The sequence below is a fragment of the Perissodus microlepis genome, chromosome 2 (genome assembly GCF_051167445.1).
Source record: "Perissodus microlepis isolate ML-2025 ecotype Zambia chromosome 2, ASM5116744v1, whole genome shotgun sequence".
Taxonomy (NCBI): Eukaryota; Metazoa; Chordata; class Actinopteri; order Cichliformes; family Cichlidae; genus Perissodus; species Perissodus microlepis.
Window position 1 is genome coordinate 29,868,084 of NC_140462.1, and position 19,202 is coordinate 29,887,285.

Consider the following 19,202-nt stretch of genomic DNA (forward strand, 5'->3'; position numbering starts at 1 on the left):
AAGAGAGTCCCACTATATCAGCACCCTTTAAAAAGCCAGTTATAGCTGCCTCTTGTTAAAATATTAATCTTTAGTGACTCACCAAATATGGTGAGTCCTTAGTGAAATGCACTATTATTAGGGGGTGGTGCACTGCACTGTATTTATGTCTACCGCCTCTTTGTGACTAGAGGAGAGCAGGATCCCTGTTAAGTTAAAAGAAAATTATTTTACATAATGTATACTTCAGCTTTGCGGAGGGTTTCAAGGAACCCACTAAAACAGCTGTAGAGCATTTCCCAGCATTGAAGTATTAGGTTATATCAGTTAAAACAATGATTAAGGCTAGTTCCCCGTGTGCTGCCTTGACTCCCTGAACTATTTAAATCAGATTGCCTGAGTTTTATGCAGTATAAAATAAACCACAGTCATTTGGACTATAATTTGTTACCTCTCATTTAAAAATAAACAGCAGTTTGTTCTGAAACATAATTTTCTGATGGCTTATGCAGAGTACTTTAGATCATGAATTTGAAAATTATCTTTGCACATTCTGTTTATGTTTATACCGTTATGAAATGTGCGATGTTCCCTGTGTTAGGTCTAGTGAGCTTAGCAAAGATGCTGCAAGCTGAAGTAACAAAAAAACACACAGTGCCACCACATAGTTCTTTCTCTTTATTAATTAGACATAATATTAAAAGTTAATTTAAAGTAAGTGTGAGTCTTTATGTCAAGCTAATTACCTCTTAGTTCCAGCTCTGTAGTTAACACCAAGCATGTTACCTAGAATGGTGAACAGTTCCTTTAAATACATTGTTTTAGCAGATTTGAACTACTTTATATTTCTGTTTTATCTGGATTTGTCTGGCTAAATTTTCAATCCTGTAAATTAGTGTTGTTGGGGTGTTTTTGTTCTTTTTTTCCCCTTCAGGCATACTTTACAAAGGGAGTGGGGAGAACCAGTTTATCTCTCTCCAGCCCCCTGTGATTTCCACTGTTATGGGGAATGGACGGCGTCGAAGCATCTCGTGCCCCAGCTGTAATGGGCAGGCCCAAGGCAACAAGCTCTTGGCACCGGTGGCTTTGGCATGGGGTATTGATGGAAGCCTGTATGTGGGAGATTTCAACTACATCCGCCGTATCTACCCATCTGGCAATGTCACAAGTATCATGGAGCTGAGGTGAGGCTCATTTGTATGGGTTTTGTAATGCGCTAGACAGTTTACAAAGTCTGTCATGTATTATGCAACAACATATTAATTTCAAGATTTAACTGTTAACCCTTGAATTTATTAAACATAACTAAACTTGAATCTTCATTTACGCAAACGGATAAATAAAAAACTGCATATGCATCGTCCACATTTTTATAAGAAGAAGCCACATACTGTACCCGACCCCAAAAGTGTGAACGAGAATATGGATCCCACATTTGTTCGGTGTGGAGAGGGAGACTGAAAGGGCATGGTGGACAGATTTTCAGTCACACAAATCTTTTCCCTGGCCGTAGAAATTTGAAATCTTTTACCAATCCATCTCCATAATTAGGAAAGACATCCTGTCTTCAGCGTGTAATTGGGATGATTTACGCCCTCATGCCAAGTTGGCTTTTCACAGCAATGACTCTGATTCGGCCAGTTGGCTTATTTCAGAGTAGCAGATGTTGATTAAATGTACATTGGACCGTCACCCTCCATGAGACACATACATGACAAACATATGAAAACTGCCTTAAGAGGACCAAGGTCACCACACTGTTGGCAGGTGGTGTTCATGCACTGATTTGTGAGTTAATATTAGGGTTACAAGGGTGAATGATTCTTTAAAATCTAAGATGAGCAAGTGGTTTGGGCGAAAAAAGAAAAAAAGCCACCAGAAATGAGTCAATATACCTGCACAGGTATAGTTTAAGACAGCATAGCTGTTGTGTTGGAAAGTGTAAATATGTAATATAGATGGGAAAAACGTGTAATGCAGTAAACAAGCATGCATGCTTAGCAGCCCGTCACTAGATAAATAATACTTTAAGAAATGGTTTATGACTCTAAGCAACTATTTTACTCTGTTTATGGGAAGAGGAGCATAAAACACTACACTGAAGACTTGTGTTAGCCTTATTAAATTTAGTCTGACATAAGGAAAAGCAATGTCTCTGTTCACAATAGATGGCAGTTGCAATACATAAACCGCATAAACCAGTGCAGCAGGTGAAAGTCCATGTTTCTTTGCCTAATGTGTGGTATCATTCATAGCTTGGAGAAACAGAAGCGGCTGAGTTCGCTTATTTAGAATTTGCTGTTCTCTCTCAAACATTCAAAAACCAAAGTGGTTTGAGTTTCCGCTACGTGTCATGCAAGTTTCCTTGTTATTCCCTCAACCTTTTTAAGTAAAGTGCAACGTCTGTGTTGAGATTCTGCCTTCAGCAGTCAGTGTAGCAAAGGGACAGAATCAATATTTCAATATGTGAGGTTAAAATTGAGAAATCCAGTGGTAATGGAGGATGATCGCAAGAGTGCACGCTTTCCTCTCTGCGTCTACTTTCTGCCAAACTGTCACTGACTTTCTCTAGTGGCTTTGTTGACTTCAATGAGACTACTTTGCACTCCTGTTTGTTTGTCTTTCTTCCTTTAATAGACTCTGTGAAGAAAAATGCTATTTTTAAGCTTGTTTTAGTGCAAATCTTGCTTTTAATTAGCAATAAAATAGTCAAGCCTGATTCATTCCTATGATTAAGTAACAAAAAAAGAAAGAATAATTGAGTAAAAACTTGAAAATCAAACTGTCCCTTCAAGATGTACCAGTTTCATTGTCTTTTTCCTCTTTCTCTGCTTCCTTTGCATCCTATCATAGAAATAAAGACTTTAGACACAGGTAGGTGTATTGTCTTAGTGCATGTTTTGTTGTTTTCTTTCAGCATGTCATCATCCTTGTAAATATATGAATAACCTTCCCCTTTACAGTCGTCTTTAGCAGCAGTGATTATCATGTATAATTGTAACAGAACAATTATAGCTTGATTACATCTCAGCAAGATAAAGAGTGCACCGACTGTCAGAATTAGTGATTATTGACATAGTGTAAAACATTCAACTTTCATGCAAGTAATCACTACGTGTGACGCAGTCCAACTCGGAGCGCTGCAATAAACAGTATCATTGTGAAGCTTATGATTACATTTCCATCTGACAGATGTTCTCTTGTAGAGGGACTTACACAACTGCTTTGTATTCCTGATTAAGACAACAGCACTCTATCAAGCGAAGCTGCGGAACACATTTCATACATTCCACTGGTGTAAGAGCAGGATTATGGAAAATGCGTGTGTGACTTTTTTTATGAATTTAAGATTAATTTGCTTAACTCACCTGGTGGGCTTTAATTCTGTTTTACTTCTTGAATTCAGATTCGCTGTATTTCTCATTTCAAACACTTGGCAGAGAGAAGGAGGGATATGTGGAATGGCATTTACAGATAAACCTAAAAAAAAAGAAGAGAGAGACAAGAGTCGGTTATAAATAAGGTAAAACAAAAAGGCAGTGAAGGGAGCATAGAGGCAGAGTGACGTGAAAGTCTTGACACCACAAGAGCTGCTGAATACTGGATCAGTCAGACAAATCAGATTGCCTGCAGAACAATGCCAGCTACCAAGAGTTTGTGATAGTTTCATCAGAGGATGACTACCACCTGCGCTTGCACCTGGGACAGGTACGGTAAAACTTTTGAGCTACAGGGGAAGATGAATAATTTGAGAACAGACACAGTCACTGGTTAATCCTATAGTCAAGCAGCAGCTTTTTTATTGTTGATGGCCTTGGCACAAATGATACAATTTTATCACAAACACATGGCAAATCCTTTACAACTTACATTTTTAAAGGAAATGACCAAATAAGCTTCACACAGGTAATATTTATTATATGACCGTTTGATTGGACTGTATAACACCATACTGGTGTCTCCGTTATTATGCCCACCCCCTGAAGATTGACTGTAAAAGAAAGGGTTACTAATGTTTAACTTGTTGAATTCTTTATAGAACTTTGATAGCAGCCACCTATTTAGGGCATTTACTTTGACTCATAATAGCTGTCAAATTTTACGACTCCATGTTCATCATTTTACAAAGATGTTTCATTGCCACATTTATTTTGCCGTCACATTATCCACTTCCATTGCCGGCCAGCATTGAGAAAGGTACCATTAAGCTGGAGTACAAGCAGAGAAGCCATGTTTACGACTGCGCTGTAAAGCACTCGCTTTTTCATGTTAACTGCCTCTGTTGTATGTATCCATCCTGCCTTAACTGTAGTTCTTAAATATGTCGAGTTTTTTTAAAATTTGACAGTAAATCACAGTTTTGATAGCTTCTTTTTTAAAGTATAAATACCAGTCGATAGTGTGTTGTAAATTCGTTTGATTCTTTGTTCCATTATGTGACAATTGAATGCAAATAGAAACAAGAATTCATTAGTAGTTGCATGTTGTTAACATAAGCCAGTCATTTCTGTATTTCCAAAGGCTTCTTTCCACAGGGGAGTGATAGGAAATGAAATGATCTGCTGCACAAGTTGTCAATTTGTGCTGCAGTGGTATCCTGTTGAATTTTGTTTGACTCCCCTCTATTCAACCTTCTCTCTGTTTCCACTCTTTCATCCTCAAAGGCTCTGCTCTTCTTTCACCGTTATGGAAATTTCTCACAGTTTCTTACAAAATTCAGAATAAACATTGTTTCTTGCTACCATTTACTTTACATGCACATGACAATTTTTGCTATCTGGATCTTAAGGTTTGTAATTTATGCAACAACTGGACCGAACAAAGTTACACTTAATTAGGAAATGAACACTCTGTATCACTGGTACTAATTAATGCCACTACACTTAAAATATATACTTTAATGTACTGCCTCTTGGATGTTCTGAAAGTACTTTCTACATATACTGCATATACACCTATGCATACAGATGAAACGACTTGAGAAATTCACTGTGCTTTTCATATTATTCTTAACTCTTAATGGGGGGATTTTCAGGGAGAAAAATCAGGCTAAATTTCATCAGGGTTAGCTGAAGTTTAGAGGTAGATTGAGGTATTTCAGATATTAAGGCATCGATCACATTTTAGGAGCAAATTGTTGCCATTAAAGTACAATCTGGCTGGACTGTTAGAAAAAGGCTTTTAAAGAAAAAACCTTTCTCCAATTACAGTATATAACTGAGTTATCATCTTGAATGCAGTAACAACCCAGCACACCGGTACTACCTGGTGACTGATCCAGTGAGCGGCCAGCTGTATGTGTCGGACACAAACTCCCGGAGGATCTACCGACCGAGAACTTTGGCTGGAAGCAAGGATCTGCCGTCAAACGCAGAGGTGGTAGCGGGAACCGGCGAACACTGTCTGGCATTTGATGAGGACCACTGTGGCGATGGCGGCAAAGCTCCAGAGGCCTCTCTCATTGGACCCAAAGGTATAATTTAAAACTAATGAAGATACTGTATTCAAATGAAGGGGCTGAACACATTGATGAGTTTCTCATTCAGGAGTGGCATCTGCTAGATTTAAACTTGTGCTTTGGGCTCTGTGCCAAGAACCGGCTCACTGATTTTAATGAATGAAATTTGGTTGTGATTCATGTGTTATCAATTCAGATTACTTCCATACAACTAAGAAAAACAGAGATGCTTTGTTAATTAAGGCTCTGCACTGCTGCTCCCACTCAAAAAAGTTGCTGCAGAACTGGTTTTGAATATTTGTATATTGCTTTTAAAATCCTTAGAATTATTACTTTGTTTCTTAAAGAGGCTTTTTTTTTCTCCCACAAAAAGCTCCTGCTGTCAGAAACCCACTCTACACAACCTGTTGTCCACATTCAAGTATCACATGGTCATTAGTGGCGTGATTGCTCACTTTTCCATAAATTCTTCTGGAAGAAAAGGCAAGGATGAATTGTTGTGCACTAGTTGTTGCCCGCTCTGAATGCCAACTGCAATAGCTCAGCTTCAGCTGGGTGATAAAGGCTTGAGCGGAGGCAATCTGAGGGAGCGACTCTAATGATGGAGTGGGTGGAAGCCGGGACCATAGAAGAAACAGCAGATGGCTCCTTTTTTCTCCTCTCAGACATGTGCTGAACTCTGCTCAAATGTGACACTTTTCATCTGTCTGAGAATCTCAGACTGTCAAATAGCCAGCTCCCAAGGATTCACCGTGGGCTCCCTCGGCTCATCAATGTTTTAGCAGAAAGCAATCTTGTGCAGACCTAGCCACAGGTCAAACCAAATCACTCACCTTCCATAGAAGCTTTTAAAGACTTCATTGAAAAAGAAATAATACTCTGGAGGTAGAAGTGAAGTTATAGTATGTTCAGACCAGTAGAAGTCCTTCAGAAAACTATAGATCATGCTAATTACAACATCCTGAAATCTCAGAAATTAAATTTAAATTGTAAATAGAAAAGCGCAGAACATTTAAATCTCTGAATGTGAGGTATGGCCGAGGTCTCATATTAAACAGCACAGTGGCATAGAAAGTGATGTGGAGGCTTGCATAGTCTGTTAATGTATTTTCCCAGTTTGGGACAAATGGTTATTGCAACTCCACACTGGCTTGGCTCCAGCTTACGACTCTGAGCTGACTCTCAATCACCGAGACAATTTAGTCCACAGTTGTCACCGAGGCAACTGCCTGTCTTTCACCTCTTTCATCCAAAACTGTCTAAAGCTGTCATTTTCATTCCCCTGCTTATTTATTTCTCAAATGGTGTGCAGATTGTTGATGATTGCCGACGTCAAAAAAAATCTCCACAAAGCACCACTCATTGACATCCCTACCTCCCGAGGTCTCTTTTGGACAGGAGGGTTACGAGACAAGGCAAAGTGCATATATACCGTATGAATACAGCCTTTCCCACTTCTGCCTGTGAAATTATTTAATAGCAGAAAAGCAGACTGTGAATTATTGATGGCTTTGCTTTTTGCAGTGACCTGAATAATGGGAAGGCAAGCTTGACACATGTATCCATCGTGTTCTGTCCACTGAGTCATGCAGGCATAGATGCAGCGTATCTACCATGTTTTTTTTTTTTTTCCCTGTTATCACAAGCTTTTTTCTTTGCACTTCTCTTCTCCATTCTCTCCCTCTCACCTGTTTTCAACAGGCATTGCAGTGGACAAGAATGGGCTGATTTATTTTGTTGATGGCACCACAATCAGAAAAGTGGACCAAAACGGCATCATCTCCACTTTCCTCGGTTCGAATGACCTGACATCGGCTCGCCCTTTGACCTGTGACAATAGCATGGACATCAATCAGGTGACTTAAACACAGAAGTGCCCGCCGGTTCTTAGTATGACCAGTAGTGTGCACCCATCATTGTACCCCTTCAGTATGGTTACTGACATGTGTTGTATGACTGCTCTGTATGATATGCTGTATAACTGCATACTGTACATGCACTATGACTACTGGTTTTCAAGAGAGCGCTCCGTACAAAGCCATGTTTCCTTTGCCAAGGGCAATTCTTTGTGTGTGTCAGTAAGCAGGACTAAGCAAAAATGATGAAGCCGTATTTCATGAAAACGTGTTGTAGAGGTGGAGAATAAGAAAAGGACACATTCAATTTTTGTGGAGAAAAATGTGAAATAGGGCATTAGTCTTGGCAGTGTCCTTCTTCTTCTTTTTTTTTTTACTTTTTTTTAACCTCAGCATCTATATTATTATCAAGAATCCTCCAAACTCTTAGGTAAAATAGCTTTTTTACATGCAGCTCGCTCTTCCTGGAACCTTTTGCAATTAAATTTGAAATTGCAAAAACTGCTCTCTTTCAGGGAATGGAAATCATTGCTGTGGAAAGTGTATGCACTCTTCTGGCTGCTAATATTTGGTAGTATATTAGAATCTGGATGTTTTAGCATAATTCATTTATTATTTGATGGCATTAAATCAGTCTTATTTGTGCTGGTGGTTTTAGATTGCCACTTAGGCTGTGTCTGTTTTTCACAGATGTAATCTTTGAAATTATTCTTACTGGGAACTTTCTTCATGGTTTAATAATTCTGTTTTTGTTTTATTCTGCAGTTTTGAGTTATTTTGTGTCACCTGCTCTGTGATGTGGTTCTGTAACATTTTAATTACAGCATCTTGGTCAGGAGACTTGGATAAAGAGGAGACTTTAAATATATATACAGAGTTCCCGTTTATACAGCTGTAAAAAAAAAAAGCAGTCAAATCAAAACAGTAAGATCAGTGGAATAAATTTACATTCCTAGAACACCAACATTATGAGGTGCTTGCTGAAGAAAGAAAGAGAAGAAGAAAATGCTCCTGTTTTCTGGCTCTCTCTTGCTCTCTTTGCACTCAATCCAACACGAGCAGAGCATTTTCTCTGAAAGTACAGGAGGAAAATGTGTGCTAGGAGGAGGATGGGATTTTGCAGGACGTGGAAACATGAAGTGTTTATTGAAGAGATGAGTTTTCAGGTCACGGCAGAGGATATGGAGGGAAGAATAATTACTCAGTTTGGGGGGCTTGTTTTGATGTGGCTGGAGCTGAATTAGTGTTTAGTGTTCCACTAGAAATTCTCAGCATTGAGGACACTTACACCGCACATGATAATGAAGCAGCACTCGGTAGCAGGCTTGCTGCACATAAAACCTTTTCTTTGGCAGTACCTGAGGAGGGCCGGCTTTGTCCGACAAAATTTACTGCCTACCTGGGGTGACATAAAACCAGCACCCTGTCCCTACGCAATAGGTTAAAGAATTACAATACAATGACACCTCTTGTGCAGATTCCCTTGCTTAAACATTAATATCTTTTCTCATCTGGGTCCTTTAGTGTTTCATACCAGACTTAAAATAAATAATGAAAACCCCAAAAAAGCCTTTTATCATATGAAAATACAGGCATTCACATCCTCTTCTATACCCTGCTTCTGCAGAAAGTGAATTCTGAAGCAAACTACATAAGCAGCCCGAGATGTGAATAGAAGAGTTTTTAGAGAACCAGTAAGCAGCAGATTGGCAAAGCTAATGGTAGGAAACAGGTCAGGAAACAACTTTGTGGGTCCATGAGACTGTCCATAATAGAGTCCTTTGAATTTGACCTGTGTACTGTTAGTGGTTTCTTGCAAACCAGCCCAAAGTGTTTTCTTCTTGTTCCTTTTAACTAACCAGATTTACATTTTGATTAGATTCCTAATGTTTTAATCTAGACCGGCTTACAAAAAGGCAGAGTACAAGGCTACAAACCAAACATGGCAGTGGAAATTATCTACATTCACAACCAAAATAACTCCAAGAACAGATATCGCAAGTGGTGTCCTATTAAGAGGTTAGATAATAAGAGAAACACATTTGAGTTTGGGAGAAAATAAAATGGCGTTTAAGGCAATTTAAGAACATTTTTAACATAAACAGAAGAGAACGCAATCAGTGTTTGTGTACACGTGTGGGTGGTGAACATGAAGCGGGTGAACATAAGAGAACATGGGGACAAAGGATTAAGCTTGTCACTTTTTGCTAATTAACCAAGTCATTTGGTGTAAGCCAGTAAAAACATGGTTTTGGCGAGACTGTGTGATCTTCAGGCATCCAAGCTAGAGAAGTGGCTCAGTGCAGTTTTACTTCAGGCAGCCTCAAAGGCATCATGTTTTATTATTAATCACCCTGTGGAAAAGCACAATTCAGGAGTGTTTTGACAGTTTTAATGACACAGTTATGTATTTGAAGGCCAGACCAGTCATTTGTGCTGTTATAAATAAGCTTTTTATTCAGTGACACATTTCTGACAAGGAGACTGTAATGGCTGGCTGTGGTTTTACAGTAGTTTTTGGATCATTATATATACCTATTATTATTGCAAGACATGGTTAATAATGATGTCACTTTAAATGTATGAATTATTTTTTAATTTTATTTATATTTAATCTGCTATATTAAATTCATTACCCAGCCCCAGGTTGAAGAGCTCAGAGCTAATGTTATATCCCTTAGGTATTCATTCTCCTGGCCCATTAATATCATATGGTTTGTTCCAAGTTTGGGGGAAAAAAATAATAGAATGAGAGCTAATCCTTCCTGCATCAGCGATATATCTTAAAATCATCACCAAAAAGCTGATTAAAAAAGTATATTTCAGCTGTGTAGATCTAAAACCCTTTATGGGAAAACGAGGTAATGTTACTGTGTGCTGAATGCAAAGGGGTGTCACATAACTACAGAATTGCACAAATGTATTTTATGCTAGGACATCATTCTTTTTGGACAATACCAACCATGTAAACTTAAAATTCGTTTTACAGAACAGTACTTAATGTCCACATGTAACTCAGTTTAAGAGGCTCATCAGATTTGCTTGACAGATGGTCAAATATTTTCAGAAATGCCCTTCCCCTACATCTTTTCACCATCGATTTATGCACTGCTGTGTCTGTGCAACTTTCTGAAACTGACAATCCGCTGTTCAAAGCTAAGTGTTTGAAGGTCAGAAAGAGGTCGGGGCTTCAACTCCTTTTTATCTAAGTCTTCATTCTTGGTACAACTTCTGCTCCTAATTAGAACAGATTCGAGAACTTTTTTATTTAGTGTGTGTGTGTTGGCATACCAAGAATTCTTTGTGGCTTCAATCTGCTCCTGACACATACTGTGAAAAACACACATCATAAAGTGCATTCTTATATACAAAAGAAATATAATTACTACGGTAAGAGCAAGGAAGTAACACTATAAATGTCAATGGAGAGAAATTGTCTGAAAATGTATACTGATGTACTGATGGGTAACATTGTCATTAGATGGGCTAATCTACTGATACCTGTATTTCAGGTGATTTTGGAGTGGCCCACAGACCTGGCAGTTAGCCCAATGGACAACTCGCTGTATGTTCTGGACAACAATATAGTGCTGCGCATTTCAGAAAATGGTCAAGTCAGCATTGCAGCTGGCCGACCTAACCACTGCCCATTGGCTGGACTGGAGCGGGGAGTGGCTGGTGGTCAGAGAGCACAATTAACCCCTCTAGAATCCGCTGTTTCCATTGCCATATCTTACCATGGTACCATCTACGTAGCAGAGACAGATGAGCGAAAGATGAGCAGGATCCGGAAGGTTTCTGTGGATGGTGAGATAACGCATTTGGCCGGGGCTCCCTCCGACTGCGATTGCAAAAATGATGCCAACTGCGACTGTTACCAGACAGGGGATGGTTATGCCAAAGATGCAAGGCTCAATGCTCCATCTTCTTTAGTGGCAGCTCCAGATGGAACACTCTACGTGGCAGACCTGGGCAACATCCGCATCCGGGCCATCTCTAGAAACGGGCCAACTTCCAGTGCCAATACATACGAAGTGGCTTCCCCTGATGCCCAGGAGCTGTATGTGTTTGACAGCAATGGTACCCACCAACACACTGCAAGCTTGCTGACTGGTGACTTGAAATATACTTTCAGCTACAGCACAGAGAATGACATCACAGCTGTTACTGACAGCAGTGGCAACACTCTGAGAATCCGTAGAGATCCCAATCGCATGCCGGTGCGTATCGTCGCACCTGATAACCAGGTGATCTGGATGACCATGAGCACCAACGGTGGATTGAAGACACTCACAGCACAGGGTCAGGAGCTGGTACTTCTTACGTACCATGGCAATAATGGGCTGCTGGCTACAAAGACATCAGAGATTGGCTGGACAACATTCTACGAGTACGTATGATAGCAATTGGCAAGAACATTTTGTGGAAACCTTTCTGTGATTGCTATATTGAGTTGGGTTGCTTTTAATTAAGCTTTCAGAATATGGAAATAGCCCATAATTATGATTACACACAGTTGTGCAGTACATCATGAGGTAAAAGACAAGTATGTTTGCCACATATGTTCTTGAATGTGTGTGTAATGCTGTGCATGGTCTCTCTCGTCTCACAGCTTAGTACAACTTTACTCTATAATTGGGAACCACAGTTACCTGCGAACTGCTTTAGGGTGCACATTTAATTGAAATCTAATTATAAAATTTGCCTCAGATAGCAAAATAGCCTAGTTTGACTTCAGTATCTCATTGCAAATTAAGTGTTTTATTCTTTTACTGAACCATGTTTAATGATGTTGTAGGTGACAGTAGTGATGGTGACATTAGTATGTTGGGTTAACAGGCACACTTTAAAAGCAAAATGACCTGCACTGTATTTCATTATTCATTATTCCATAATGACCGGGCTTTGTTTTGGTAGCATGGGCTACCAGAGATTGATTTTTTTTCTCCCTTGTCTAATTTGCTGTCATGTCACATTATGCCATGAATGATATCCTCACTACAACTAAAAAAGCAGAATTCAGTTAAGATTATAATGGCACATCAATCATCCAAATAATTGAATTCATTACAAGTCTCTGTAATTTTTTTTATATGAACGTGATAGCTGATGAGATGTGTCACTCTCCCATATTAAATATTTGGATTTTGCCTAGGGTTTATACAGACATGCCTTCACTTATGCTCAGGAAATTGAACATGTGACATTTTAATTACAAGAAAGTCGATGGTTTTACTCAACGAGTATAAAAGAGCTGATAATTGAATGCACTGTGGCACTATGAGAGCCCTCATACATATCAATGCTTTGTCATTCGATGTTCTTTTTGTCAACCAGCTATGACAGTGAAGGACGCCTAATGAATGTGACGTTTCCCACTGGAATGGTGAATAACTTGTACACGGACCTATACAGCGCTTTGACGGTGGATATTGAAAGCTCCATGACAGAGGAGGAAATCAGCATCACAACAAATACCTCAATTGTCCGTGCCTTCTACACTTTGGCTCAGGGTAAGGCCTCGAATCACATCATCCCAACTCAGTTGGCTATTTTGTAAGTTGTTATTTGTCATTGTTCCAGGGGTCGGCGGGGCCATGTTGAGTAAGCTGAAGTCGTGTATCATTACGAAAGCCTGACAGACGACAGTGTAAATGATTATTCTCTCAGTGTGTGGGTTTGGGTGTCAGGGAGATGTATCAACCTTGTAACTAAGTGGTTTCTGCGCTCCGCCTGAGCCAGATGGCCCAGTTATTTTAGCACGTCATCCATGATCGTTCTTCATTTTAAAATGTACTAATTCGAAATGCTAAGAACTTGTAGCATCTTCACTGACAACCATTGATCAACCCAGAAGACTGTTAGCATCAATTCCAGTGTGTAACTGCCTCAAAAGTTTCACTTTTTGTCTACTATCAACAGACCAGTGTAGAAGTAGCTACCAAGTGGGGTATGACAATTCGCTCAGGATTACCTATGCCAACGGGATGGACACCCACTACCAGACAGAGCCCCACATCCTGGCAGGCGCTGCCAACCCGACTGTAGCCAGACGCAACATGAGCTTGCCAGGGGAGAGTGGGCAAAACTTGGTAGAGTGGCGCTTCCGCAAAGAACAAGCCAGAGGGAAAGTTATCGTGTTTGGACGCAAGCTGAGGGTATGTTAAGGCTTTTCTTTAACTTTTTTTCCCTTGTAGCACGTTTAGATAATCCAACCAACTTACTTATGCAAAATCCAGATCAAACTGTCCAAATTCATATTGGTGGCTGTGTCTCTGTCCTTATTATAACCTTGGAAAATATTTCTGCACTCTTTTCCTTCAATAGAGATTTATCAGTCACAACATTTACCCTGATGTAGAGGGTTATCAATATTCTAGTACTGTACATGACTCCTCCTTTTCTTACTCCTGCTTCCTAGAATCTGACATGGGTCTTATGATTTAAGGCACTTCATGAACTTAACTTGGGTGGTTACTTTGGCTCACGGTAATTTTTGTCTCCACTGAATTTAGGAGGTTGTGATTTAAGTGTACCTGAACGATCGCCAAAGTGTCTCTCAGTTTAATGAGCCTCGTGAAGGAGGTGTTAATCTCTGTGACAACTGTAGTAAAAAAAAAAAAATCTATGAATACAGTTTAAAGAGCCATCCTGACAAAGACCAGTGATATCAAATCAAAGTATTTGTTCTTAAATTTGTACTGTTGTATAATCAGTCCTCATTTGTTATTTTCAAGCATCAAAACTATATTATCACTAGTTTTAGGAGAAGTTTTATTTATTTTGAATTTTTTGGTCTAACCCAATTTTAACTTGATTTTTTTTTCACCCCCACAGGTGAACGGACGGAACATTCTTTCCGTTGATTATGATCGCACCCTAAGGACAGAGAAAATTTATGATGACCACAGGAAGTTCCTCTTAAAGATTATTTATGACACCGCAGGACATCCAGTTCTCTGGGTGCCCAGCAGTAAGCTGCTGCCAGTTAATGTCAGTCGCACAAGCAGTGGGCAGATCAGTGCCCTGCAGAGAGGTCCTACCACTGAGAGGCTTGAGTATGATAGCCAAGGCCGCCTGATTTCCAGGGTGTTTGCTGATGGGAAGATATGGAGCTACACCTACCTAGAGCAGGTAAGAAAATAACATGACTAGAGGAAGCAATATGTAAGATGCATTGTACAGCAGGCTCATCTGCATATATCACTACAGGGCGAGTCAAGCCCCTAACATAACATTACTTTACAAGAAAAATCAGCTACAATTTGCCAAGTACCAGAGCTTATTATAGAGGGACTAGGCAATTACTTTGTCGTTTATAAGCTTTAGAATTAAAAATGTCCAGTTGGTTTCCCTGCACAGGACAATCTGGCACTTCCACCTGTAACTACCATCCTATAACTCAACCCAGTCATCAAAATTCTGGGAGCAAAAAGACATGAAATGACTTAGTGATACTGCATTCTGGATACAGTCAATATGCAATAAAACAGTATACTCTTTAAATTGCTGTCTGTCTTACCAAGGTTCCACCAGTGAAAAAAATGCTGGGAGGTAATATTTATGTTTAATATTGTCCACAGTCTCTACAGTAGCAGTAACAAAATATGTACACTATTCCAAGGCCAGTGCTCAATTTTGCAATGTTAAAGAAGTTATCTAGAAATCACTGGATTCATCAATTGGGCAAATACCTTTAAGGAATTCAGCTTAATAGAATTTGTGTGATCTTGCTAAATAACAGACAGCAATTACATACCTCTAATACCTGAAACCTTCTAAAACTCTACACCTCACCATCTGACTCCGTCTCCACTTGCTAAAATTACAGCTGGGTTACCAAAAACAAGTCGAATTCTTGTAAGAGTGTATTTATCACGTATTAATTGGCAACATCTAAATAATGCATGCACTGCGCTCTAATGGTTTATTAATATGTTCGGTTAAAGCAAACCTGAACACTCAGGTTGCTGTGGTGTTTAAATTATAAGAATGTGCTTCATTGATCAATACCAATACATTATGACCAAACTCCATCTTAACGAGTGTAATTTTGCATATGTATATTATGAAAAATTTACTGCAAGAATTAAAAATCTAACCTTTCAAGTGGTGCATGTCAAACAGGAAAGAGCAACTCGGTGCTATATCGTTCTGTCCCTTTTTTCCACATAAATATTCTTTAGTTGTTTTGCAGTGTTTTTAAAATTGCAGAGGGACGCTCTGCTACAAACATATGCAGAGATTTTTCTTAGCAGTCGCTGGCTGCATCCTTGTGTTGCGTGACCTGGAGCGGCCATGTCAACACTCTGACACAAGTAACACAGGAGGCTCAGGAAGCACAGGAAACCTCAGTGTAGCAACGGATGACTGGGCTTGACAATTTAACAGAAAAAAAGTGGTAAATGCTTGGAAGGCAGGCCAAACTCCTAACTGCATCTACTGTAAATTAGCTAAAATAAGACTTTCTGGCTAAGAGGAGTTAAAAATAAATATTACTTCTATTTGCACAGTGAGTCATTAGCATGGAACTAGTTAAGGAGTAGATTTTTATTAATTTATGTATTTTACACTGTAAACATAAAGATTGTCACAGAGGTCTATGTAGTATTTTTATTACCTTTTTCAATAATTAGACAATAGGCAGTACAACTAAAAACAGTAATACTACTCAGTCTATATTTCATATATCTTACTACACCCTGCTTGCACTCAGGATGTCTTGCATTTCAGAAATATTATCCAACTTAAGGAAATATTCCCTATTTTCTCTTTTCCTTTTAGTCCATGGTTCTCCTGCTTCACAGCCAGCGACAGTATATATTCGATTTTGACTCTCTCGACCGTCTTTCTGCTGTCACCATGCCAAGTGTGGCCCGCTACACCATGCAGACCATTCGTTCAGTGGGTTACTACAGGAACCTTTATCACCCGCCAGAGAGCAATGCCTCAGTAGCGGTGGACTACAGTGAAGATGGCCTCCTGCTGAGAATAGGTCACTTTGGCACAGGCCGGAGAATCCTGTACAGGTACCGCAGGCAGAATAAACTGTCAGAGATCCTGTATGACAGCACAAGGGTCAGCTTCACCTATGATGAAACAGCAGGTGTGCTGAAGACTGTCAACCTGCAAAATGAAGGTTTCATCTGCTCTATTCGCTACCGGCAAGTGGGTCCCCTGGTCGACCGGCAGATTTTCCGCTTCAGTGAGGATGGCATGGTCAATGCACGCTTTGATTATACTTATGACAGCAGCCTGCGTGTCACCAGTGTACAAGGCGTCATAAACGAAACGCCACTTCCCATCGACTTATACCAGTTTGATGACATCTCAGGAAAGGTTGAGCAGTTTGGAAAGTTTGGGGTGATCTACTATGATATAAATCAGATCATATCCACTGCAGTCATGACATATACCAAACACTTTGATGCACATGGACGCATCAAGGAAATCCAGTATGAGATATTTCGGTCACTCATGTACTGGATTACTTTCCAATATGACGATGTGGGCAGAGTCACCAAGCGAGAGATCAAGATTGGTCCTTTTGCTAATACCACCAAGTACAGCTATGAGTATGATGTGGATGGCCAGCTCCAGACTGTATTCTTAAACGACAAAGTGATGTGGCGCTATACTTATGACCTTAATGGAAATCTGCACCTGCTGAATGCAGGAAACAGTGCCAGACTTTTACCTCTGCGTTACGACCTGCGAGACCGCATCACCCGGCTCGGGGACATCCAGTATAGAATGGATGAAGATGGTTTTCTTCGTCAGAGGGGAGCAGAAATCTTTGAGTACAACTCTAAAGGCCTTTTGGTACGGGTTTATAGCAAGAGCAGCGGCTGGACAATTCAGTATCGTTATGATGGACTTGGCCGAAGAGTATCCACAAAGAGCAGCTTGGGCCAGCACCTGCAGTACTTTTATGCAGATCTGAGCTATCCGGCTCGAATAACACACGTATACAACCACTCAAGTTCAGAGATCACCTCACTCTACTATGACCTACAAGGCCACGTGTTTGCTATGGAGATCAGCAGTGGAGAGGAGTTCTATATTGCTTGTGATAACACCGGCACACCTCTGGCTGTCTTCACAAGCAACGGCCTCCTGGTCAAACAGCTTCTATACACAGCATATGGTGAGGTCTACTTGGACTCTAACCCAGATTTCCAGCTTGTGCTCGGCTTTCACGGGGGCCTTTATGATCCTCTGACTAAACTGTTGCACTTTGGGGAGAAGGATTATGATATAATGTCTGGAAGGTGGACCATTCCAGATGTTTCTGCTTGGAAAAAAATTGGCAAAGAGCCAGTCCCTTTTAATCTGTACATGTTCAGAAATAACAACCCCATCAGCAAAGTCCATGAAGTTAAAGAATACGTTGCAGGTAAGATGTGCACCTGAAGCTGCTCGTGCTATTGCAACAATTGCTATTATTTTCATGATTGATTTTTCTGCCAAGCATTTTTTTCTATTTATCAAGAAGCAGCAAGAAAAAGCAAATACTTGGCAGCTTTTCCTGAAAACATTGAATTGCCACTTAATTTTAAGTCTAATCCATAATCTGCTAAACAGCTGTGATGATTGTCATTGATCTGATGATCCAATTTAGCTTTATTAACATCTGAATATTGCATGTATATTCATATAAGCTATTAATTTATTCAATATGCAGTTTTCAAAAGCAGCAAATTAACAAGCGTTAAACATGTACTAAAGTGAGTGCTCAAGAAATTCACTCTCGCTAAAGATCAGTCTGAGATGGAATCACAGCAGCCATGACACCAATATGCTATCTCACCATATTAATTGTGGAAAATATCACATTTCTTAACCAGATTCAATTCAATTCGATTTTCAATTCAGTTTTATTTATATAGTGCCAAATAGGGCTGCCACGATTAGTCGACTAGTCACGATTACGTCGACTATCAAAATCGTCGACGACTGATTTAATAGTCGACGCATGTTTGAAGCTTTGTAAGATCCTGAAAGACGCAGGAATAAGTAGTAGGATTTAAGAGTGTAATAACGGACTGAAACAGAAGATGGCAGCACTGCATGTACAAGGATGCCAGCTGCCGTTAAACCCCGAAGAAGAAGAAGCAGCTGTGTCCCAGAATTCATAGCGCGGCTCAGCGCAGTTGTCAACAATGGCGGCAGCTAGTTAGTTTTAATATTACTCTTATTATTCTTTCTGGGTCACAAAATAAACGTTTAACATATTTTCAGGCGAGAATGTAGCTGTGTAAACCTCAAATATCTGCTCAGTTTATCAAGACACCACATATTTTCAAAAGCGCTCCGACGTTTTCGGAGACGTCTGTTACCCACTAGCTCGATAGCTAGCCGGGGGCGAGGCTCACTAGAGCCCGTGAGAACACCGGACTCCCAGCAAATCGTTTTCAAACCCACCGCCGTCTTTCGCTACTCAGGTTAAACATACATAAGTCACTTAAATAACTTAAAAATGTTATTGTTTGGCTTTTTTTAGTATTTTATTTGTTCCTAAGTAATTCGGTTTGGCTGAGATTAAAGTTATAGTTTTTACACAGCTGAATAAACGTCAAGCAGACAGCTGATTATCAGAAGTGTGAGATGCTCGAGAATATACTCCGGTGTCCTGTTATATTTTAGATAGCAAGGAGTTTATTAAACTTCACCGAAGCAATCTGCAAATTTCATTAAAATTCAATAAACTATCATCTTGCCTTTATTTTTAGTTAGCACATACCTTAAACACTTAAAGCTGTAAGCTAATGATAGTTATATAAGAGCAGATGCTGCTGGTGCAATAAGCTGTACGTTTTACGTCTAATGGATGATGATCTGATTAGTCGACTAATCGCAAAAATAATCGGTGACTAGTCGACTATCAAAATAATCGTTTGTGGCAGCCC

At 39.8% G+C, this 19,202-nt stretch overlaps 1 protein-coding gene across 5 annotated transcripts in view; it reads left to right on the forward strand.

The window, feature by feature from the left end:
• LOC146392881 (teneurin-3) overlaps positions 1 to 19,202 on the forward strand; it is a 136,068-nt gene that overhangs the window by 113,776 nt on the left and 3,090 nt on the right. For all 5 annotated transcript variants that reach the window (XM_084954843.1, XM_084954835.1, XM_084954861.1 and 2 more), the window contains 9 exons: positions 914 to 1,163; positions 2,833 to 2,853; positions 5,220 to 5,452; positions 7,139 to 7,293; positions 10,806 to 11,683; positions 12,631 to 12,806; positions 13,216 to 13,451; positions 14,131 to 14,427; positions 16,078 to 17,689. In XM_084954843.1, coding sequence (XP_084810969.1) covers positions 914 to 1,163; positions 2,833 to 2,853; positions 5,220 to 5,452; positions 7,139 to 7,293; positions 10,806 to 11,683; positions 12,631 to 12,806; positions 13,216 to 13,451; positions 14,131 to 14,427; positions 16,078 to 17,689 — 3,858 coding nt within the window. The remainder of the gene's footprint in view (positions 1 to 913; positions 1,164 to 2,832; positions 2,854 to 5,219; positions 5,453 to 7,138; positions 7,294 to 10,805; positions 11,684 to 12,630; positions 12,807 to 13,215; positions 13,452 to 14,130; positions 14,428 to 16,077; positions 17,690 to 19,202) is intronic.